Raw genomic sequence first — 24636 nt, 5'->3', positions numbered from 1 at the left:
TGTAAGATTCACTCGATCCTGTGGAAAAATCACAATCATAACTCCTAATTGGAAATGAAAACAATCGTTTGATCAAATCAGGTTTATTAATGCAGTTCAAGTAGTTCAAAGGAAATTCAATTTTTGTATATTACCTTTGCAAATTTAATTCAATTTCAACTTAAGCAAAATGGGAAACAACAAAAACAGGGTGAAAAACAAATAGACATTTGAAGACACTGTATAAAACATAGAACAGATTCAAATCAAGACAGTAGTAATGAATCTATACCATTTTGGATTTGCTGTTTACATCACTTACACTTCAGTGCACATTTTCTCAACATCATAGCAATTCATGAAGAAAGAATTCCCAGAGTATAATCCCCTAAAACCCAGTATAGTCCTCAGTTTACAATAACAACGAAGATGATTCAGTGAAGCATCTTTCACGCACACACATGCACACACACTCACGCATGCCATTCACACATACTTCACACGCAGAAGCTTTACAATTTGCCAAAGACAATGAAAATAACTTTAAGCTCAGACCCAATAAAAAAAGCACTGCTAGTAGCACCAAAAAAAACAAACAAAATCAGTTTCTAAAGCAACAGAGGATTGCATATTTTGTTTGTAGAGAAACAAATGACAGAAAACACATCTTCCATGTACCCATTGAAGAGAAAACATTGAAGGCATTTCTCTGTAAGAGGCTTACTTGTTCGCTGTTGAGCTCTGTGATACTCTGCATAGAATCTATCGGAGGGATAAATGAAAGCATCCAGCAGCTCACCACACGCTGGATGCAAGGGTAAGAAAAAAATATCTGTATTTCTCCGCCAAGTCATAGCAGTCTAAAATAATCATACAGAAACTATACATATAAATATTTCATTATATTTTAAAGGCCGCACTCTCAACCATCTGTCAGTGAAGTTTTCCTTAATTTAATCTGGTTCAATACAAACAGAGACTCAATGGAAGTCAAATCAGAGCTGTTCGAGTGTTGTACAAAGTAATTATTATAGTGGGCCCTCAAAGATCTGAAAAAAGCAAATTATATTATGACATTTTGTGTTTTTAATTGCCACTGCAATCTCAGCGGCCAAGACTCTGAACAGTGCTCGGGCTGAAGTGCCACCACATGCTTGGTTTCAGGCCTACTAAAGATCACTGACGCCGGTACACCGACTTCAGTCACACTGCTCTGAGTAGGCACATTTTAATGTCTACAAAAACCAAGAGGGTGAACCAAGGGATACAGAGTTTCTTAAAGGAAAATCTGAAAAGTGGAAAATGAAAGGACAGAACAGCGGCTGGATGGCTAACGCAAAGTGATTTTTCTCTCTGTTTGCTAACAGCAACAACAAAGCAGCAATAAAATCAGAAGCTCGAGATTTACTCAACTGATTTCTTCACATATAAATAATCTGAACTGCAAGTAAAATCAATAAAAGCTCAATCCAAAATCACATTATCCAGAAGGGCTCACCAGGCTACAGAGGCCCAGAGGATTTAACTGCATTTTAGTGGTTTGAACAGATTTAGTCATTTCTTAAATAACAGCCAGTGTGTGCAATTGAAAAGTGACAGAAAACAACAATTAAAAAAAAAAAGAACGTGGGTGAGACAATCACTCCAGGACACTTTCTTTCCAAAATTACTTCTCGTTTATGAAGGATTTTTTTGTCCCAAGAGTTAAGTTTAGAAACATTCTTAACTATTTATATTCTGAATACATGTAGCACAAAGTGGTTGTTATACAAAATGTGCCACAAATAGGAGTGAAAGCGATGAATCAGGTAGAAACAGGTTTTATAAAATAAAAGATGATGTGTTACAATCAAGTAGTAGAAAGCTTTTCTCTCAGCCACAGACTCTGCCTCTATGTAAACACGGCTGCAGAACCCTATCACAAGAAATCTACATAACCAAAGCATCTCTCTCCCCTCCACAGGATCTGATATTGGATGACTATGTAATCTTATTCAGCGTGTTTATCTACATTCTTTTCAAGCAACCTCTCCTCTACAGCCCCGCAACCCTTCTATACAGTTAGGAGGGACTTAAAAAACGCAAGCAGCCACCTTTTCACTCCATACTCTTGTCCACTGTTGTTTTTTATAAATCCTGAGAAAGTGAATTAAAAAATAATCATTGAAACAGAGAAAAAGTACTACAATATCTGTAAGATTGCACGCTGAAAGAACATGTATGCTTTGAAATAAAAAGCTTGTTATGGTATTTTGATTTGAAACATCTTATTATATTGGCAAAAATTAGATGTATTTAGAACTTAACCTCTCAAAAACAATTTGACTTGCAATCCTGCTATTGTGCTGATGATGGCAGCACCTCAGAGAGGAAGAACAGGGGGAAAAGCAGATGGTACAGACGGAGGACAGGGGAAGGTGAATATGCTTCCCTAGCCTCCATTCTGGGGAAGAAAAAAGGATTAAAAAAGGATTAAGACGACATTTCAGAGATCAGTGAATTTCTCCTCCTGTTGCTCCTTGCAAAAGTTATTTACTATAAAAGCTGTTTGAACCACTGCTAATCTGGCTCTCAGAGCAGATGTGCTGAATGAGTTTGTTAGGCCCCAAACTTCAGGCTTAGTCCAGTGAAAAATCGATTCCAGGTGCAAGTTCTTTGTATTTTGCTAAATGTAATAAAGGTATCTCTTTGGAGTGAAGTGCTCCCGATGTAGGCACTAGGAAGAACCAAGGCAAAGAGCGGAGCAGTGTCTCAGCGTCTCATATGTCCCATTTGATAGTTCTCTCTTGGCTGACGGAGGTGACGCTGGCCCTGGGACTGCTGGTTTGGTTGCTGCTGTCTTCTCCTTTTCAGGGTAACTGCAGGACATTCCCATCACAATGAGGCCAGAAAAGGAAAAAAAGAAGAACACAGTTTCTTCTCTACACCCTCAGAAAGGTGCCAATAACAGAAGATGAGGCAAATATAGTAGCATTATGTAAAAGCTTAATCAAACACACATTTTCTGCTTAGCTTTTCCATACAACTATAATTCATTTTCAAGTATCTCAAAACATTGTTTATCAACATGTTAAATGTCACAGAGGCTGCCCATTCCTACAACTGGATTTGAAAAGCTATGTTAGTTAAAAATATACAATGCACTATACCTGGCAGTGGCTTTGGTGGAGGCAGTTTGGGGTTGCTGCTGGGGGTGTGGACACTGCAGATTTTGATGAAGCCAGCCATTAGCATAATAAGAGCGATGCCCATCAACAGCACTGCCCACCAGTGAGCCTGGACAAATTGTATAACACCAAAAGGTCATCAAAATGTAAAGAAATACAGCAGAAATAGTCTCCATATGTATTTGGGTCAAATTTTTTTTTTAGATGTAGAGCCAAGTTACTGCATTGTCTGTGATGGGACACTCACCACTATCCACTCTGCAATATTTTCATAGAGTTCTGCATTGAAGATGGCCTTCTTCAGCCTTGCCAGGGGCCCGTCAGCATCCACCAGACGACACCTCATGAATACATCACAGTAGCCCTTGAAGTCGTTGCAGGGGGAACCAGGCTGCAGCGTCGTCACCTTCTTGTTGAAGTATTGGGCCCATTTCTCTGAGCCTGAGCTGCTGCAGGTGCTGGGTTCCACTGGAGACAGAAAAATAGGGATAGTGATGATAACTCACTGCTCGCCTGGAGATCACACCATTACAAACAAAAAGTAGTTGCTGTCACAAATCACATTATTCTGCTGTGCTTTGTGAGTTTTTTTGCAGCCTGTCACTCACTTTTCTCCATGCAGCACACGTGGCACAGCTCAGCTGCTTCATCCTGGCTGTTTTGGCTGGCACAGGTGCAAACCTCCAGGCCATACTTTTCGCAAATTGAACCAGAGCATACCTGTTAAAAGAGGCAGGTAGAAGAAACATTCAAAACATTTTAATACAAACAAAAGTTCATAAACTACAAACATCACATAACAATAGCAAGTGGTCCACTTATGACAACATACCCCATTAAGGCAGACTTGTGTCTCTGAATGGCAGGATGTGAAGTTTTGCTTTGGTTCTGAGGATGGACACAGAGCAGTAGCTCCGTTGCACATGCCCTCTTTGGCACACTCTGACTCCAGTCTGCACTTTGCTATACTGCCCATAAAAGTACACTCCCCTGTGCAGCATGGGCCTTGGCTGGGACTGAGGAATAAGAATTGCACACGTCATCAAAAGTAATATAAACAGCTATTTAAAAAGACATTTCTTACATAGCACTGAACAGAGGCATGCTTATCACATCTGACCTGCAGATTTTGCCAGGTTGGAGTTTGCATCTTTTGCCCTCTGCTTCATTGGCGTTATAGCAGCAGGTGTCTTTACACTGATCGCTGTATCCGCAGTCACATTGTTCTCCAATTTCCACCAGTCCATTTCCACAGATAGGCTGGCCAGACTCTGTTCCCAAAGACACAATAATATAAAGACAGAAACTCCCTCAAACATACAAGACCAGGGGTCTCATTTATAAAAGAGTGCGTAGAATCCATACTAAAAATGTACGTGCGCCAAAAACCTGGAAATGGCGTGCGCACAAAATGATTCAGATTTATAAAACCGTTCATACGCACACCTGAACGCAATGTTCCCTTTATAAATTACGATCCACCTGGAAATGTGCGCACGTAGATTAGTCCCATGTTCCGCCCTCTGCACGCCCACATTCAACCATAAAAGGTCAATGCAAAGCAGCTCGTGAATGAAAATGCATACAAATGAGGGGGCAGATCAAAGGTTTCCAGTGCTGGATCGCGGCGAAACCCGGAAGTTTAGACGAAGAAACGAAAACTTTCTGACCCAGAAACAGAGGAGTTTGTGAATGAAGTGAAGGATAAAATGGACATATCGGTAGTTTGCTGCAGCAGGAGGATCACAAACTTAACAAAAATCAGAGAATGACACCACATCGCTGCTGCATTCACCCTGTGCCCATGTGCCAAAACATACGCCGTTCATCATTACGCACAAGTATATCTGCAATGTTTACATGTTTACGGGACCCACACTGACTTCTTCATATTGTCAGAGTGCTCACGTCAGTCAGCAGTCTGCCTCACTGTATCATATTAGTAATCAAAAGTTTGATAAACGAACAAAAACGTTTGATTGTTGGCCCTTTTTTTCGTGGGAAACTCCGTCTGCTCTGTGACTAATTATGAGGATATATAGACCTAATGATCGTGTCAGAGATGCCCCGACTTAATGTCCACACTTGAATTATTTACAGAATAAATACGTGCAGCTGATGAAGATGTGCTGAGTATGGAGGAGGCGAAATGTGTGAAGCCACGGCCGTGTCTCTGTGCGCTCTGTGCGTCTTGACGCAGGCATCTTTATTAAAACTAAAAACCACACTTGATGATAAATGCACGATATTGAAAGATATGAATGAAAACTGGTGGCTCCATGGTCTTTGTGTTAGTCTAATTTTTAACTCTACATCAGTGATTACATTAGTGTCACAAGTCCGGTCCTCTGAGGTCTGTCTGGGATAATGAAGGCGAGACGGCGCTGATGCAATATGTATGTGGCGGACTTTTATTTTTTATTTTATGTTTATATATTGTCATAATGAAAGTTACTTATCGGAAACGGCTCACTACATGCGCGATTATAGCCTAAATAAAATTGTCAGTTAGAATGATTAGGATGACGTGGATCTGTCAGTAAAGTTTGATATTTAGTGAAATAAAATGTGGAAGAGACATCAATATGTATCTGCAGGCTTCAATTCACCACTTCACCGTCTGTGTCGCCAATTTCCCATGCCTCCAAAATGAACGTACGCCTGGGTCAGAGTTTGCTTACACGGCGCACATTTTACCGTCAGGTTTTTTTTGTAGATCACAAACTTTGCGTGGGAAAAGGCGTACGCCAGTTTGTGCGTACGCAACGGTTATAAATGAGACCCCAGAACTTACCGACAAAGCAATCGTCTCTCTTTTTGGCCAGAACAGCACTTATATTGCGGATGCTGCAGATGGAGAACTTGTTGTTGTTTAGTTTGTCTCCTGATGTAGCTCTTGCATACATGATGTAGTTTCCCCGCTCCTTTTCTTCCTGGTGCTTAGACTCTCCAGGGGTGCATTCAATCCCAGAGTCATGCTGTGAAACAGAAGGCAAATGTAGGGAAAAACGGTGACTTGTAAGACAGAGTTGAAAGACAAATGACTTGGTGACTTGTAAGAGCGCTGCAAGTCATATGCTGCACAGCTAAGCAAGAAAGGAAAGTGTTCTGCAAAGGGCGAGAATTTAAAAACATACTACTTACAGGGGAGCCAAAGTTGTGGCCCACTTCATGAGCAAAGGTGATGTGTGACACCTTGGGAGGGACATGTGAGGCGTAGTTCTGAACAGTGATGATACCAGTGTTCAGAGACTTCCTCTTCCCGTCGGAGTACAATTTGCTCTTCTCACAGATGCCTCCAGAGCTTCCTGTGGCAGGAAAATTTAAATATAAGAGCAGAATGGATTCTTAAAATGTTTATAAATACCTAAATACTCTGAAAGAGTGTTTTCCACTGTTTTAAGATAATAATCATGTACCGTCACAGAAAACACTTCCTATTTTAATACCTCTACATTCAAGAGAAAAACCACTGAAAAATTACGAAAGGAAGTTCAGCAGATGATGCAAAATGATCACGTATCAAATGACGAGGGTTTTTACAAAAAGTGTTCAACATGTTGTAAAGTGTCACGTACGGGATCACAAGTGTCTCTGATGCTATAATAATCAGACTCCTGTTTCACAAGAACTAACAAATGTTATCAACGAGGAAGAGGAAAGAAGATCATGGCATATGCTGAACACAAACAAAAAGAGAAAGGTCTGCACACTGTTCAACTCCCAATGAGCTACTATATTAAGAGCTGAACACAAACAAACTGCATCAGGAGGGGGAAAAACTGGTGAAATAAACAGATGCAAAACAAAATATATTCTAAATAAACTCTTTGACTTAAATTATTAACAATGAGCTCATAATAAATGTATTTTTTTATGTTTAATTTCATAGCCTAGGGCACCATTTTTGTTACCAGCTATTATGTCACAATTTAATAGTTTCTGATTGCTTTTTAATCCATTTCATCTCAATAATGTTATCCACAACTTGGCAGGTGTCTTTTGGCTACAGCTGTTTTGTGCAACTTGCAGAAACTAGCACTTCTCCCAGTCAGCTGTTTGAGATGCTGGTATACATACAGTCCATCCTGCTCCTTCTGGTGTTTAATGCCACAGATTTCAGACAACCTTTACAGTCCTTAGAGGGAATCAAGACATCAGCCTCAGACATTACTTTTATATGTACCTATATCGTCAATTCATTGCCCCTGTCTTTTTTTTCCTGGGGGGGGGGGGGGGATTTGGAAATAAAAGGTCATTGATTTATCACTGAGATGATGAACTCTTCTTTGAACCACTGTGTGACTATGAAGAGTCTCAGGCAAGGGGAGTCTCTACTAGTACGTAAATGAGGTCAGCATGACCTTTATTTTGGAAATGATTCCCCCATTTAGAGTGAAATCATCAATGACGCACAGTATGCATGAGGGCGTGACAATTAGTAAACAACTAGGTTTTTTTTGACAATGACAAGAAGTTGTCAGCCAATTCAGAACTCAGAGCTTCAAAATGGTGTTTCACATCAATGAATGATGTTTACAGTTTATGGTTTAAACCTGTACTAACTACAAAAAGAAGTGAAACACAATCCAGCTCAGGGAATTAACTACATAAATGTGTAATCGATAGTTGTATTAATTATCTGTACTTCGTTTGTCTTTCTAGCTGACAGAAACATACATCAAGTTAGTCATACCTCTTTCTGGCCCCTGACCTTCGCTACTCGTTTTTTTTGTACTTCTAATTATTTTAATGAAAATACGAAAAACAATATAAATGAGGAACACAACAAACTACTATGAATCACTTGAAAACTACTCGATCACAGTCAACAATAAGCATGTTCTGTGCTGCCGCTTTTCCTTTAATCCATAAATCCAGTCACTAGGAGGCAGCTTCTACCCACACAAAAGCAGGAGACCAAAGCACATCAGCAAAGCCATAAACAATGTTGGCATTATGTGCACACGAGTATGCTTGCACATTATATGCAGGCATACTCTTCTGAAGTCACTTGTATCTTGACAACTGGCCACACATCAATAGGATGCATATTAGTTGAGCTTGAGCAACAATCCTGATGGCTTTTTCTCTTGACTTTTTTTGTTCAAACAATCATCCCACAGCTCACTGCTCCCCTCCTCCTCATTTCCTCAATCAATTCTTTCAGCTCACAGTCGGGCTGTTTTGCTCTTATTGATTGTCTGTGTTTGTTGCTGCATTCTTCATGTTGTGACATTGGGATCTGAACTCATTCTCAAGTACAGGAAAGAGACTTTTTTTTACAATGATTCATACATGATGTCTCTGTGTGGGAAAGAACAAGCTTAAGCAAAAACATAATAGGAAAAAAAACACAACACATACAGCTGTGGCTACTTGGATAACTTGACTCAAAAATATGACATGCCTAATGTAGTTATATTTTAAAAACATGAGGCCTCTTTTTAAACACACCAGACAGAAGGAAATCACGAAATGCTTCAAGGGCGTAACCTTACATCCTCTAAATTACTCTGTAGAGTTTTACTGTGACAGGGGTTGAGATCTGGGATCCCAAATTAAACTTATCTCAATTTAACAAATTACAAATTTAAAGGTAAGACTATTTAGAGGTTAGTATTATTCAGCCTAACTGACAGTAAGGGCGCGGTCGCACTGGCAATATTGTCCCGTACCGTGCTTAAGCACGTTGTTTACCCGTGTGCTTGTGCTCGTGCATGAACTGTACCATGCCGAAGCATACCTCTCCGAAGCGTGCCAGGGCCAAGAGCGATCACACTGGTCAAACGAACTGGACCTCAGGGGTGTCGGTGTTTAGGCACAGTACGGGTTGCCAGTGTGACCGCGCCCTAAGTGTAGTAAATACAACTAGTGCTTTAAATATGGATGACCTGAAGTAAGTCCAAATGTCATAAATTAGCCATCTAGTGTAATTATCTCTGAGTAACACAGGAAATCACTCCCTGGACTGTGTAGTTGTTTGTGTACCAACCTGAAGGAGCGCCAACCCAAGCCAAGCCGAGCACCCCATCATCAAAGTCCCTGTCGGTGAAGACGTAAGCAAGGCAGTAGTCATCGTGGTTCTGTTCAGAGTTTAGCTCCAGAAACTTTTCCACTCCGATGTTGGCAAAGCGAAAAGGATTTGATTTGTCCTTTTCATCATTTGTGGAATTTATCTGAAAGACAATCGAACATTTACAGATGACAAGCAAGAAAAGAGAGGACCCTGTTGTTTAACAGGGGCTAGGTATAGCTTGAAGAATCCACAATGCTTTTAGGCATACGATTAAATATTTAATTTGAAGAAATTTCCTTTCCATAACAACATTTATTGTTATGAAGTAATAAGCAGCCTTGTTGCCAGTTGATTTTTATTTTCAGACTACTTTTCAAGCTTTTGATATTAAACTCACTCTAATCCTTTTGACCATGAAGCTGATGTTTCGGATGCCCATGAAGTCTGTGCCCTGGTAGACGGAGTCAATGGCCTTGACGTGACTGGAGATCTGCAGAGAAAGTGATCGGTTCAATCAACAAATGCAACACAACAAAACACTTCATTGCAGACAGTAAATGGGGAAATTGCTGAAACATTACACATCTACTAATCTGGCCTTTAAGTATTTCTTTCAAACACATTATTTTATATAATGTGTCAATGTGGTTTCCTACCTGGGCAATGACAGCCTCTCTTGTGCCGTAGTATTTAAAGAAAAGATGGTCAGTCTGGATGAAGAGCTGGCAAGTGTTTTTCTCCTTTGCTGCTGCTCTTTTTCTCCTCAGAATAACAGGACCATGAGAGCTCTCCTCCTCTAAGACGCTGTTTTTATCCTGTAACAAAAACAACAACAAAAGAACAATCAGAATCAAACAGAAGAAGGATGGATTTAGGAAGGCAAAATAAACCAAATCTGAGAAGAAGTTTGGTTTTGATTCCCGTAAGACCTTTCGTTTTTTTCATAGTTTCCTCTCAGTTTGAAAGCTGTTGTGGTTTAGCTCTATATTTTTGGGGGAATTAAACATATGATCTGAAAAAGGTGCAAATAAATACCAGAGTTTTTTTTTTACTAAGCTTGCACTTCCTCTAAAAGTCTCCCGCAGGAAGTTATCAAAGCCATGTTTAAAAAGGATGAGTGTGGCTTAGATTGGCTAATGATCAGGTCTAAGATTGCTGTTATATATACAAATTCATTCACTTTAAGTGGAAAGTACGATGGATAGGAGATGAGACCTTTTTAATCCCACGAGCCTGGTCCATCTGTGTGTTTAATTATGAAGCTGGAAAGAGGGGGAGGGGCTTCGTCGGGATGCTGGCACTTACTTTGACTGGCTCCTCTGCTGCTGATGCCTGGTACTTCCTCATCCTGTCAAACACCGAGTGGTCAGCGCAGCCACCCTCTGAGCCATACTTATGAGGATAATCTGGCAGATAGGGGAGAGATAAGGGAAGGGTTGTGAGGAGCTTACGCTGCAACGTGGATGAGTCATATGTGATAGGCCGGGGGAGGTGAATCAGGGTGACTCAGGAGGCAAAAAGCTACATTAAAAAAACCCATGATCTGATTCTACTTGTTTTAAAATAAAGGATAATCATTTCCTGTCTTTTGGTTTACCAGCCTCAGATCATGAAATTCTAAAAAATGAACATGTTTTACAAGAAAACTCACAGTACATATACTGGAGTACAAAATCATCATTACAGTCTCAGCTGCTTTCATATCAACACTTTTTTCTTTTGTTTTCATTCGAACATTTCATCAACACCAAACAACATGTGTCACCACAGCATGGCCATCTGGATTAGTCACACAATACACAATCACCACTCCTGCCAAGATTCAAAACAACTGGCTCCGGGCATCCCACATCAAACGTTGAATGATTCACAATTCATCACTGAAAAAGCAGCTTCATGAACAACAGCCAGAAACAACGGAGGAACAAAGAGGAACATATCAGGTCGATTTGGGGAGTATTGAACAGAAAATAATACATTATGAGTAAATAAGACAATGAATAGTTTCAGAAAAGCAGCTGATGCAACCTGCTGCTTTAAAAAAAGTAAGAGCAATAGATTTGCCTCATGGCAACAGTTATCAGTCACACTGTAGTGGATGTCGTTACAACCCTTTATAAAGTCAGTGGTTTGAAGACTGCCTAATCCCTTTTTAGTGTAGTCTTACAATTATGTTCATTTCTATCAAAATGTTGACTATCAAATTATTACCTGTGGCTGAGCGCACGTTTTGGCAAAACGTATGACCAGATTGATAACAGAGCAGCCTGATGTATTGTTGGTCATTCAGTAAAGAGAACAGCCCTGTGGTGGTTGCTCAACTGACTGGACACACAGTGAAACAACATATTCAGCCTCTGACGATGTGTTCTCAATTTTTTTTCAGGAGAAAGCCCTCTTTATTCCAACAGTGATTGCTGTCTCTTCCACTAACTCATCAAAAGGCTTTTGCAATTACGACTGAAGTAAAAGACAGAGGTGAGGACTTTATCATTTAACAAGCATCCCGTCTCCCTCTGTTCTGCTGATATATCAAAAACTACAGGGGAAACTTCTACAAAATCAATAGTCTAGCACAGCTAACGACAAAGAAACATGAGTTGAATCTAATGAGGAGTACGGGCCATACAGTCCATACAGTGACAAGATTACAAGGTTATTATGTAATTTGCAAAGTCAACTTAATATTCTTCTAAAATCTCAACATGGGACGTGTTTCAACCTGCAATATTCTTCAAAGTAGACACTTACAGTAAAGGTTCATATCAATGAACACAGCTATTTCTTAATGAACATCCCCATGGTATCAGAACTAAAGTGTGCAATGTGTTATTTATTCCTTCCCTTGCAGCTTTGTAAAGATGTGAGGACAGTATTCAACAAATCCTCCACTGTACCTTTGGGTGCAAACGGTAAGCAATTTTGTTTTACCAAGCGCTGGAGAGAAATTGGAATGTGTTTCAGCGAACCTCACTCAGCTGTGATGAGTAGAAGAAACTATGCTACAACTGTTTACCCGTGTGTGTGTGTGTGTGTGTGTGTGTGTGTGTGTGTGTGTGTGTGTTTGAGCCAGGGCGGGGTTCATATCGGAATCAGTAATTGTCTGCTGAAGGCTCTTCTTTGGAATCAGAGTCCAACTACAGTCTGTTGTGTTTCTACTTGTACAGTGTTTACTAGTCCACACTGGTTGTCTGCCTGAAATATCCTCACAACTTCAGAAAAGTACCTGTTTTCTGGTAACAAGGAAAGATTACGAAGTTTGAGAATCACTTGTGAGTCATGCGTATGTAGAGCATCCTGCAAGCTGCGACCAGTCTGTCAGAAATAATCTCATCTCCAAGCTTGTCAGGCTAGTTCATTGGCTACTTTAAATTTCTCGCATTTAAAAAAACAAATACACAAGTCAGGTAAAAAAAAGATACATTCCTAGATAGACGCATTTCAAAATGCTACTTATACAATGAAATCCACATGTGTGTGATCTTAAATCCACAACTTTGACCCTCAAGTGTGCAAAATATGTCACCTTGAACTTCCTCTCGACCACTAAGTGCATTTCAGTACAGCAAGGGCAATGGCTGTGACTTACCAATGTCATCCTCGTGATAGATGACAGAGTGGAAGGGTACATTCTTGTCCTTAAGGTACCTTTCTGAGGGTTCAACATAGTATGTTCCTTGGTGAGTTACAATGAAACCTTCAAAGCGCCCATCGACCACCGAGCCATGGGTCAGGGTGCCCTTCTCACCTGAAACACAGAGGAGGACGAGTGTGAGCAGAGACAGACATAACACAGTTTATATCTAAAAAAGAGCATATTTTCAAACGATATATTTAGCTCAAACGAAAACTTTTTTCATATCAAACTACAATCAAAAAGTTGTGTGCTTGAACCTGTGTTTCCTACTTAAGACGAGTCTTTATTCTTTCTAGTGTTGCTATGCCGAGATTAGAGACAATAATTGTGAGAACAACAACTCATTCAAAGATAAAAATAAACCTCTGTATTTCTCTATCCACTTAGTTTCACACACATGGAACACTACAGCACAAACAGCACTGTTTGTTCTCTTGTTCATTTGAACTCTGTTGGAGAGGGGCAGCAGGAGGACATCCAGGAAGGGCGAGGACAAAGAGTGGAAGAAGAAATGGCTGAAAGGTAAGAGTACATCCTATGTGTATTTGTAAAAACTTGTATTTCTCCCTTTCTCTCTTCCTGTCTGTCTCTCTCTCTCTGTCATGCTGTGTCTGGAAACAGTCAGACTTACCAAAGACTTCTCCACTGTAAATATGAGATGTATCAACAGGTTCCTCCACTCCTGATACCTCAACGATGAGATCTGGAGGAAACAGAGTTGTATCTCTCTTCATCTTCAAGTTAAAATATCTAAAGAGAAGAGTAGAAGAAGATGCATCATTAGCATTAATATTAAACATTTAATGCCAAGCTCTACTTTGAAACAATGACAAAAAAACACTAGAGTGTGTATGATGTTGTGTGGATAGCACTACACACAGTCCAGCTGATAGGTTCACACTCAAGTCATTTACCATCACAGATATTGTCGTGCTCTTGCCATATAGTTTAAATAAAAAGGTCTGGTATGAACTGATGCAGGATTTTAGAGATTGTAACTGATACCTATTTCGAAGGGGAAATATTTGGTGATTACCAATAAAGCAGCCAGTATAGCATGTCTTTGAGCTGGAATGAAAGAGACCTTTTCAAAGTGTTTTTGGTACCAATTCTGCACTCATATGTTTTACAAGGTACTTTTATCTGAAACCAAATACTTAAAATTAATAAATGCACTGTCATACAATTCTAGTGAACACCACTTGCTGGTTTGTGCTCTGCTGGACAAATTTTGTTTTGACAACTTTTCTTGGGCACAAGCATTGTTTTTCACATCATATATTCTGCAAAATTGTTCCATGATGGCACACAATGAAAAGAAAAATGACCCATTCACTGCATTATTTGCACATTTTTCCTAAGCTTAAAAATGCTGCTATGCTGCTGGTTTGAGCTCAGTGAGCTTGAAGAGTTATGTCATGAGGAAAAGCACATGAACATTTGTGCACAACCACTATACTTTCTGTAATCCTCTCGTTAACATAGCCATGATGTCAAGACAAAAAAAAGCATCACATGAGGTGCACATGAGCGGCTAGCTTCCAAGGAATGTAATACAGTGAGGAGAAGAGAAATGTTCTTCACCAGGAGCATTTTTAATAATTACATGACCCAGGCCCATGAAGCTTCCTCTAGAATTGTTATATTGCTTCAACTTGCTACACTATGAGAAGATGAAACCATGAATTAAAACCAAGAGATACTGAACACAAGAGACAGCAGAATGGAGGGAGAGGAAAAGAAAATGTTTGTGAGAGTTTAAACAACAGATAATGTTGAAAAAGGTCAGACAGGGAGCAGGATATCCTGGTGCCGGATGGCTTCCTGACCTGCTCCAGCATTCACTTTTCCATGAATCACTCCTGTTTTCCATCTCACACACCTTGTTGTTACAGTAACAATATCTTCATATGGTCCCTTCACATTGATGATTTTTCATTATTCATGACCATGTTTGTGTTTCTTGAACTTAGTACATGACTATTATAATGTCTGTTTGTATCCTATAGGCCTGGATTTGTGTTTTAAAATACAATGTTCAGACGATACAGTAAATCTGTCCTCATTTCAAGCAGTCTAACCTGTGGTCTGTTTGAAGAGAATTAGAGAAAGAAAAAACGTACACTTACATAACTTCCAAAAATAGATTTATTTTTGGAATAGATTTATTTTTTCCAAAAATAGATTTATTTTTGTGTGGCTAATCAGTCACTCCATTCTAAGCGCTAAGGCTAGCTCTTTAACTCAGTAAAATGCTAAATGGAACAGTAAGAAATTCAGCCAGTCTCACAGATGACTGGAGTTGATCCTGAAGTAAACTAATTCAAAAATAGACTTTGAATCCATGGATCCATTAATCCAGACTCGTTTGGAATCAAAAATAGAGCCTGTATCGAATCGTGACCCCATGAATCAAAGTCAAATTGAATCATGAGACACCAAAAGATTCCCAGCCCTAGTCACGAGCCATGGCTATGCTGTGAATTACTATAACAAACTTGTTGTTTGTCTATTCGATAAAGCTTTTGACCAATACCCAAGCAAAGGGGCACACAACCCCCACATCTCTCAAACCTTTTTTAACGTCAAAGCTAAGTCTGTCTAATGCTAAAGTTTCAAGTAAAGAGCCCATCAAGAATGGACATCAATAATGTGAATACTGAAATAAAGGCTGAAAATCCATCTCTTCTGGCAAGAGACAATCGTTTTGGAAATTCTGCTTGTACCAGTGGAACAGTTACATTTATAATACACTGTCAGTGTAGGGAAATGCTGCAAAGACACAACATTTGACTATTTATTGCTCCATTTCGCTTAAGCGATATAGTGTGTGGCTCTGTATGTGGACACATTTCTTGGACAGAAGCTACATTTGGTGTGATTTCAATGATGACATGAATATGATGGTATTATGAAACATAAAAACATGTTAAGCTGCTCCAGAATTCAACCCGTGGTGCTTCTATCACATATAAAAGAGTTGTTATCACCATTTGGAAATATAGCTTCGATAAGATACTTCAATCAAATTGTTGAGTAAAGGCAAAATATATCAAGGGGTCGGATTTGTAGGACAATTAGACACGAACGCATGATAGACTTATTTGACAGTTTAAAATCAATCTAAATGATTATATCTTTTAACAGGAAAAGATCATGAAAGAAAATCACTGCATCATGTTCACAACAACGAACTTGCAGACGGATAAATGTGGCTTGCAACAGACAGGAAGAGGAGAGGCTGTGGATCAAGTCAGTGCTTCTCATCTCACAGAAGCAGCTGACTGATAAATTATTCAGACATTTCCCAAATGCTGAACATACTGACTCAAGCATCTGACAGTCATACACTTTGCTCAGTAAGCAGGCCGGCTCAAGGAAATGAGAGTGGCCTGAAGCCATGTCTGCAGAGAGGAGATGCATGCAAAGGGAACAGTGTCTACAGTATGTACAGTATATATTAAAAAGATGTTTGATAAAACATTTTCAAGATTACATTGGAGTACCGTTTCTTCACAAGCTGCTAGCTCTGTCAGTGTATGAGGGTTGAGATGACACATTTTTGCTGAAATATTTGTTCATTTAAATCTATACAAGCTGTCAAACCCAAAGTCTTACAAAGTGACACACTTTTTTCAATGGGGAAGGTTGTAGTGCAATCAAATCCTTTCTACATTTGAACTCTTTTTGCCACTTCCTCTGACCTGCTAACAATGCTCTTACTACTGCACTAATATTTCTGAATCAGGCTACATTTCTTCCTGAGAGTGCGTGTGATTGCTTCATATGTGCGTGTTGATCTTTCAGTAAGGATTTCACAATGCCTTTACGAGAGGCGTTTCCTCAGAACACTACTGAACTCTTATGATTTCAAATCAATAATCATGATATACGTTACAAAGTAGTTTTACGTATCATAGAAATGAGTTTAATTCCTGGAAAGCTAGACACAAAACAGAGCAGGAAATAGTGTCACTTCCCCCAGCTTTGTATGATTGCCAGCGTTTTACTACTTTCTAGGCGTCTTTCTTTGTAAAGCAGTCCTGTCACCTGATCAGTCCACAAATACTCATGTGAGTGGGCATTCACAAGAAATCTTAACTCTTGTTACAGTAAACCTCCACAGTCAGGAGAGTGAAATCCTTTGGTTGAGAGCATGCACACTAGTACAAACATAATGAATGTGAGTGAAAATAAACAGCATACAATAGCTTAGCTACATTAGAACTAACTTAACTAAAGATAACCTTGACAGCTTTAAGAGAAACAAATTAACAACTTCATATTTTGAGCATCACATAGATATGTTTTTAGCTTGTAAAATCTTGTAATTTGTGCACATTATATTGCTGAAAGAAACACACAGCACCAGCAGTTTCACACAGGCCAGAGGTGACAGGAAAGAGCACAGACGCACATGCAAAACATTTGGTTAGGCTTTGATGGCCAACAAAAGACAGTTACAGTCTGTAAGGGCTACAGTCTACAACATGACCAAAATTGCAGAAAAAAAGTAGACAGAAATGAGAGAGAGAGGCAGAGAAGGAGAAATGAACAGACATTTACCATTGGTAGCACCAAACCCAGAACTGAGATGAGGTCATTATATACAGCTCAATATATTAAAATATACTTCACTGTGCTATATTTTCTCATTTATACTTCAGTACATTTTCTGTGTTGAGGCTGTAGTAGGTGATTAAGCGGGGTCGAGTAAAGCAAAGACATCCTTCTCGATCATGCGTCCTTTGAGAGATCGTGTATAATTGCACTCAAAGAAATGTGTTTTGAGAAAAAAATGAAGTTATTTGTAGTGTTTTTGGCTCAGAAGTGCAAGTAAAGGTTGTTTTCTCCTTTATTTATCCATTATTTGATTTGTCCTTTATCCATTAAGGGACACAAGTAGAAGTAAGTTAATTGATGCCATAAACTACAGTATTGATAGCATTGAAATGCCAGTCCCTAGATGGGCTTTAGCAGAAACCAACAGTTTTACAAATGCAAGACCTACTGTAGTTATTAGTGAACATTTATTTGCATTATTTGTTTACATACATTAAGCAGTGCAGATACACGTTGTCCTAACTTAACTATCAAAAGGAGCTACAGATCCCCTTGACCTCTGATTTTGTGCTGAATAAGAGTGTTTTAAGAACAACTGAGAAAGTTAGAGAAGTATGAAAGTGTCGATGCTTTCAAAACATTTGAAAAGTCAACTCTTCAAATCAATGCCAATTCATTCACAAATAAACACACATAAATACATTTATAATGAAAGCTATAATATGTAGAATTGTTTTACTGTTTACATTCAAATATGTTAATCAATTAAAAATTGACTAAACCTATGTTATATTTATTTTTTTGTTGCGTACTTACATTACCTCAAATATTTCCAACAGTAATCAAAGCCAGAGAAATCTGTAATTTTGTAGTAGTAATGGGACATGGCTTGTCACGGCAGCCACCACGATGAGCCGCCGTTACAGACACAAAATGTTAACCATTGCCAAGGAAACACTGGATGTTACGTCAAAGGACATAATAAGGAGGCGGGAGCATAAGGAAGCGGGAGCTGCTACTGAAAGCTGCTGTGCTGCTGCTGTATGTGCGGCTGTGATAAAAACGTCATGTAAATTATACTTGGGGGGGCAGCAGAGAGAATCACTCCCATGATTCCCCACCAGTCATCTTTTGTTATGTTTTGATTGAGAGCCCCCCGGCGGCAGATTTTACATACTGTGCATTTAAGTGCAACATCACAGACTCTGCTGCAGCCTGCTGTCATTGTGAACTAAACAATGTGGCTTTGACAAAACTTATTTTAATAGAGGTGGAAAATATATAAGGTAGCTACACTGAAAAGGGGAGGGATGATTACACCTTGAAATAATGACATCAGTTTAAAGCCACAATGTTGCACAAATGACAAGTCTGCAATATACAGGCAGGTATCTTTTACAATAAGGGTTAAGTCCTGTAAGACCCATCCCAGCACATGTGATTATTAATGGACCCTAGTGGTGGTTGAAATGGCAATTTCCTTTTTTTAAATGCACATATACTGTGCTTACAAGGTAAATAAGGACATTTCTTTGTCTTTAATAACAACCTGTTTGTCAATATCCTTAAATAGTTAAATACCAGTACTTGCCATGGAATAGTTAGAAGCATCAGGTAAAGGGGAGTGTGGAGGTCTCCCCTAGAAGATTTGAGCAGCACACACATTTTTATGCACCAATTTATATTTAGTGTTTTTATATCTCTTTTGGTATTCATTAGACACATTTTAATATAATGATAACTCTCATGTTTCTGCACTGCAGAATTCCTATTGCTGTAGCTACAAACAAGTAGCCTATGTGAAGTCCATATGTAGTTTTATATGACATTTCTGAGTTAACTTAAGTTTTGTTATGAACTTGAACGCATGGCAAAATATCCAAATGAAAACATCATCCAGAATTGTGTTATACATTTCTGAGACACATGGTGATGCAGTAAAGAAGTGACCTTATTTTAGTTTCACTGAATCTCTCTTGGGAGAGAGTTTTTATGACAGAAACAAAATGGTAACTATAGTATCACTCTCGCACCTGCCTGCTACACAGTGGACAAGAGCTGAAATAAAGAGCTGTTGACAGAGATCACTGTGAGCAGCACGAATAGAAATGAATCCTGATTGTCGTGTTCAATAAAACCATTTTTACATAATAACAACCCTCTCTGTTGCATGAAGTTGCACAATCAACATACTTCCTGTTTGCAGTTTCACATGCGATTCCGTTATGGCAGCAGGTGAGCCTTGTGTGGAAAGACTTGTTAATAACAACACTAAGAGAGTGCAGAATAACACTGGCAGCAAACAGCTACACAGAACGATTAGAAACAAAGACATTAGATAATAATAATGATGACTCATTGTTTGACTTTCAGCATACTGTTAAAGGTGTTTTCTCTTGAGGGGGTTAAATAAGGTTTGTTGTGGTGCAATCCAACATGAGAACCATACATGTACAAACATAGAATAAAAGTAGAGTTCTACTTGAGACTAACTATTTTGTTTCGTTTTCACTGTCAGCCATGAATCACGCTTCGTTGTAAATCAAAGAGGAGGGGAATACAAAAACCAAGACACTGCCAACAGTTCGCTATCTGTTTGTATGTAGGGAAAGCATGAAGCAGACTAACAAATAATGTGATTTGTCTGAGAAATTTATTTGGATGAATCTGTCTATGAGCATAGAATTGTGACAAATAGAATGTGTTCTGTATAGCCGATACTACAGTCTCCCTGCTTTGGCAGATCATAGACATATTCTGATCTTTCCCAATGTAATATGGTCCTATCACATATCCCTGATGTTCCCCGAAATTCTAGGGCTAATCATACATTCACATGTTTTTTCTTAGAATGCACAGAAAGAAGAATGAATTACATTTGTTCAACAAATGCCATCATTTCTCATTTGGAAAGCATATGGATTAAACAAATATTCACAAATGTGCAAGTAGCAAAGTATAAAGACAGAAAGAGAAAGTCTCTACTTGAGGAGGATGACTTTTGTGTTTGCTCTTAAACTGACCTTCCATGTGCCTGGAAGTCCAGGGTCACAGTCCTGTCCTGAGGAGAGAGGGCCCTCTTGGCTCTCTGGTGACTGTTGTGTAGGGCATCTGTGTCGTATGATAAACCTTCATAGTGGCGAATGTATTTGTTTAAGGGGTTCCCAAACTGACCTGCAAGAGAGTTCAGAGGCTCGTTAATATCTGTTAACAAACATTAGTAATAAATCTTTACAATGATTAATTCAGGTTCAGTTCTTATTCTGAGTATGTTTGTGAATTGAAAGTGAAAGTAAAGACATATTCAAAATAAAGTTAGCAATCTATTCAGAGAAAAAAAAATCACCTCTCCTATACCTTCTATAAAAACAAAAAGATATTTGGACTTATGATAACAAAAAAAAGTTTTACTTCTAATGTTAAAAAAAATATATCACTACCAAACTTAAGTGTCCCAATAAGCCATGACAGAGAACAAGCATGTACAATATAGTGATGTTGAAACTGAAGCAACAAAACAGAATTCAGTCATCCTTTTATCTTTTTACTGTAGCCTTCACCTCTATGACATGTTTCTTATGAATAGGGCCAGCAAGCCTTGTTAGTAAACAGAGAATCTTCTCTATCAACGGCGTCCAGCTATAGTACAAACTGTCTCCCATCAGTTGTACTCAACAGGCTCATTTTGCTTAATGACAGCGACCACAGAGGTAATCCTGCCCGCTTTCATACTGACCGTTTCTTTGTTCTTTCCAAAGAGACAAAGAAAGTCAGTTTAAAGCACAAGTGAGGAGCACATGATGCATATCAGGTGACCGAGTTTTCTGTTTCAGTACTACTGTATGTCATTGTGTGAGAACAGAGGCTGAATTGGCTAAAGGCTGTTAAAATGCTAATCTACATTCCTAGGGCAGCACAGAAACCTGCTAACAAAATATTTGTCTCAAGTTTTAGGTTGTTTGTGAGAAAGCGATTTTGTGAGAGAGAAAAAAAACCCTAGAAAAGGTTCATTAGAAATGGCTTCATTTAAACAGACGCATATCTCTAAGCTTCTGTAGCAAATGACACACTGCTGAGGGACTTTGAAGGCAAAAAGGGATAATATACTGTAGACGCTCCACCTTGCCTGGATATTTACACTGCATGTTTTGCGTACATTACTGTAGGGCTTCATTGTGGTGGGAGTCACAGCTCCCTAAACAGGGAGAGGCTGTACCAGGCTAGTAGCAACTTGTCCGTGAATGCAGCAAGAAAATATTCCAACAACCAGCTTCTTTAGCCCTTCTTTTACTATGAGAAAAATTACAGCAAAACAACAATGAGCAAGAAAATAGCCTGAAAAGTAACATGAGTGGCTTAGGGATGAGAGGGCAGGGCTGTAATGAATCAAGTAATATGTTCATTTTGAACAAAAAATATACACTGCCAGCTCATACTGCACAGATAGGTCATCTCAGGGGGGTGTGACAACTTAAATTTTTTTTTTAATTCTGACAGCGCAAGGCTTGATTTCACAACAATCGCTGGAATCCTGAATTAGTAGGCATTCTGAAATTTCTGGGATGTTATAGATCACGTTCAATGGATTTAGCCACTACAGTTACAATTCGTTTTTCTTCTTAACGTAGAGCTCTTTTACAAGAACACTAGCATCCTGGTTATCGTCAGAGCAACTGGTGTAGCCTATTTATTTTCGGGTGTAAACATGTGGTTCTGAATAAGCCCTCATGACGGTACAGTAGGTTATATCGGCGTTGTCACTGCCAGGAGCTCGCATCAACACAGCCTGGGTCTGTTGAAGGTGGCAAAGCTGTTTTAGTTGTGCTGGCAACTAAGGGCCTATGGGTAGGTTATATAACGTATCAGTAGGGCCAATGGTGCATAATTGGGACGAGGGATAGCAGTACCTTGTGTTTATTTCAAAGACCTCTTTTATAAGAACACTAGCATCCTGGTTATTGTCAGAGCAACTGGTGTAACCATTTATTTTAGACTGTAAACATATGGGTCTGAATAAGTCCTCATGACAGGTTTTGGAAGCTTTAGTATGATTGCTGGGTTACTCCAAAAACAAGGATAGTGCAACACATCTAACAAAACCTTTGATCATGAACACAAGTGTGATGTAATATAATTGTACACACTGAAGAGGACGTCTGATACTAGTTATGCCAATTCAATCATCACTGTTACTTGCTATCCAACACAAACAGCAACGCTCATAAAAGAGGACAGCCAGTCAGCCTACCAATTGTTATGTTTAAAAGTTTTAAGGAGGATAACATAATGTAAGATGCTATTTTTGAAACTAAATTACTAAAGTATTGTATTTAATTATTTGTGTTGTCTACTTAAGTCTACACAGTTGAATATGTTTTCAATTATCTCTATTTTTGTTTTGTTCTGTTCCTATTTCTGTTTTAACCTCAACAGACTCCGGGAAGTGCAATTCTGTCAGCGGAAACTGCTGACAGGAAAAGAGGAGATGGTAACAGCATGTATCCCAGCTGATCTGAGCCTTGCATTTCTATGCATGCTGGGTGACGGCAGGCTGGCTCACACATCAGACACCAAACAGCTCGAGGCAACATGGACATCTCTTTTAACATTACGTATCATACGGTACTGGAAAATGTACAGTAGCTGGGTTTCTTTGAGATTGCAACCACTGACTGTCTGACTTAGGTTTTCTGTAGCAAAACGTGCTATATTTGAATAGAAAAGACCTTATCAGGTTAAGCAGGTCAAAAAGTAAATAACCTAATTATCTGAGACAATGCTCTGACTAGTCCTGCAACTAAATCATCCACATTGTGAAGAAGGTAAAGGAGAGAAGGGAGCACAAGCTGGTAGCATCATTTCAAAGACATCTCAGTGACATCAGTGTTCTCAAAGGGTATAATGGGAGTAATTATTTATAACTGTATGAATAGTGAGAAATGTGTCATTGTTCCTTAGCTATAAGCTTTATTTTGTATTTCTTATTTTAACGTTGATTTTTTTCTAATTAATGAACACAAAGTGGGGATTTTGAGCTGCTTGTTATGAGCTATGGTAGCTTGTTGACTAAAACTACTGATACTCGAGTTTACCTGTACAGCAAAGCAGTCCTCAAAGACATTACACAGTGTGTGACAGGGCTTACACACACTGTGATACAGTACATGTCAGGTACAGGACGGGACTACATCTCTGTATGCTCGCTGACTTGTGTCAAGAACAAGGAAGAAACTCAGCGACGCGCAGCTTATAGTGAAAATAAAACAGTGAAATATCATAAATATTTTACATTGTAAACCAAATAAACACAAGCGAGTAAAAAAAATAGATGATTAGATGTTGACAGATGTGTTATAAATTGCAGTAGTGCAGCATATCATGTATCTACACATGTAGTCAATAGTTTAGGTTAAACATTTATTTGCTTGCGAAACTAAACTAACGCCGAGCTTCTTGTTATCAAACATTTCTGTTACTTATACCATTCAAAGTGTCTGTAATGTTACCACCCAGGACTTGTCAAAAACAAGCTGGCTTTCTATTTAAAAGCTCGACCTTGAGTATTTTTTTACTTTAACCCTCGTCACCTGGCCCTACCGAGTAAACATTATAACAACCATTATCATTAGCCAGCTAGCTAGCAAGTTAGACCCTCGCCATAGTACAGCTGCCTGATCCGATTAGCGATAGCTTCACTTGCGATCACTGAACACTTTTTCTTTTCCGTGTGAATCAAAAGCAAAACTTACCTGTGACATTTGGTAGGCAGCAAAATAAAAAAAATATTTTAAAAATTATCATATCGAAAGTCCCAGTAAGCCCAATAAACCAGCAACGCGACCCAGCAACACCGCTGAATGTTTCTGAGTTTTCTCTTTCACTTAAAGGTGTAGTCGCCCTTCCTCGTTAGTGAGCTCCCATCACAAACACCGGCGGCTCTGCCTGTCTCCTGCAACCCCGTCGTCAGACAGACAGATACACCGACAGACAGGTCCCTCCTCCCTTCCGGCGTGTGTTGCCAACAGAGCCAGGGCACACCCATCCGTTTACTACTGTGGTCATGTGTCTCTCAAACCAGCTGTAAATCACCTCTATACCAAACTAAACAGAAATATAACATGATAATATAATATAGTGTAAATGTCTCCGCTAACAGCATGCTAAAATCAACAAAAACTACAGTTTGTACAGATGTTATTGCTCAAACAAAAAGTTGTTTACTTCCGCAAAACATTACTTCCTGGTTTATTGTTTTGGAGGGATTTCTTTTT

The 24636-nt window shown here is 39.1% G+C and overlaps 1 protein-coding gene across 1 annotated transcript; it reads right to left on the bottom strand.

Annotated features, from left to right (window-relative positions):
• Positions 1-67: 67 nt before the first annotated feature.
• adam10a (ADAM metallopeptidase domain 10a) lies at positions 68-24388 on the bottom strand. The gene is made up of 16 exons (XM_061038763.1): positions 24115-24388; positions 20389-20539; positions 13434-13552; positions 12755-12913; positions 10471-10571; positions 9822-9980; positions 9563-9655; positions 9142-9325; positions 6291-6454; positions 5941-6124; positions 4267-4417; positions 3979-4162; positions 3755-3866; positions 3394-3614; positions 3129-3255; positions 68-2837 (listed from the first exon to the last, which is right to left on the bottom strand). Exons 1-16 carry the CDS (start codon positions 24164-24166, stop codon positions 2731-2733), a joined length of 2268 nt encoding a protein of 755 aa, XP_060894746.1. The 5' UTR covers positions 24167-24388; the 3' UTR covers positions 68-2730.
• Between the last annotated feature and the right edge of the window lie 248 nt (positions 24389-24636).

The sequence above is a fragment of the Labrus mixtus genome, chromosome 1 (genome assembly GCF_963584025.1).
Source record: "Labrus mixtus chromosome 1, fLabMix1.1, whole genome shotgun sequence".
NCBI lineage: Eukaryota > Metazoa > Chordata > Actinopteri > Labriformes > Labridae > Labrus > Labrus mixtus.
Note: the sequence above shows the minus strand (reverse complement) of the source record. Positions and strands in the feature narration are given on the sequence as shown.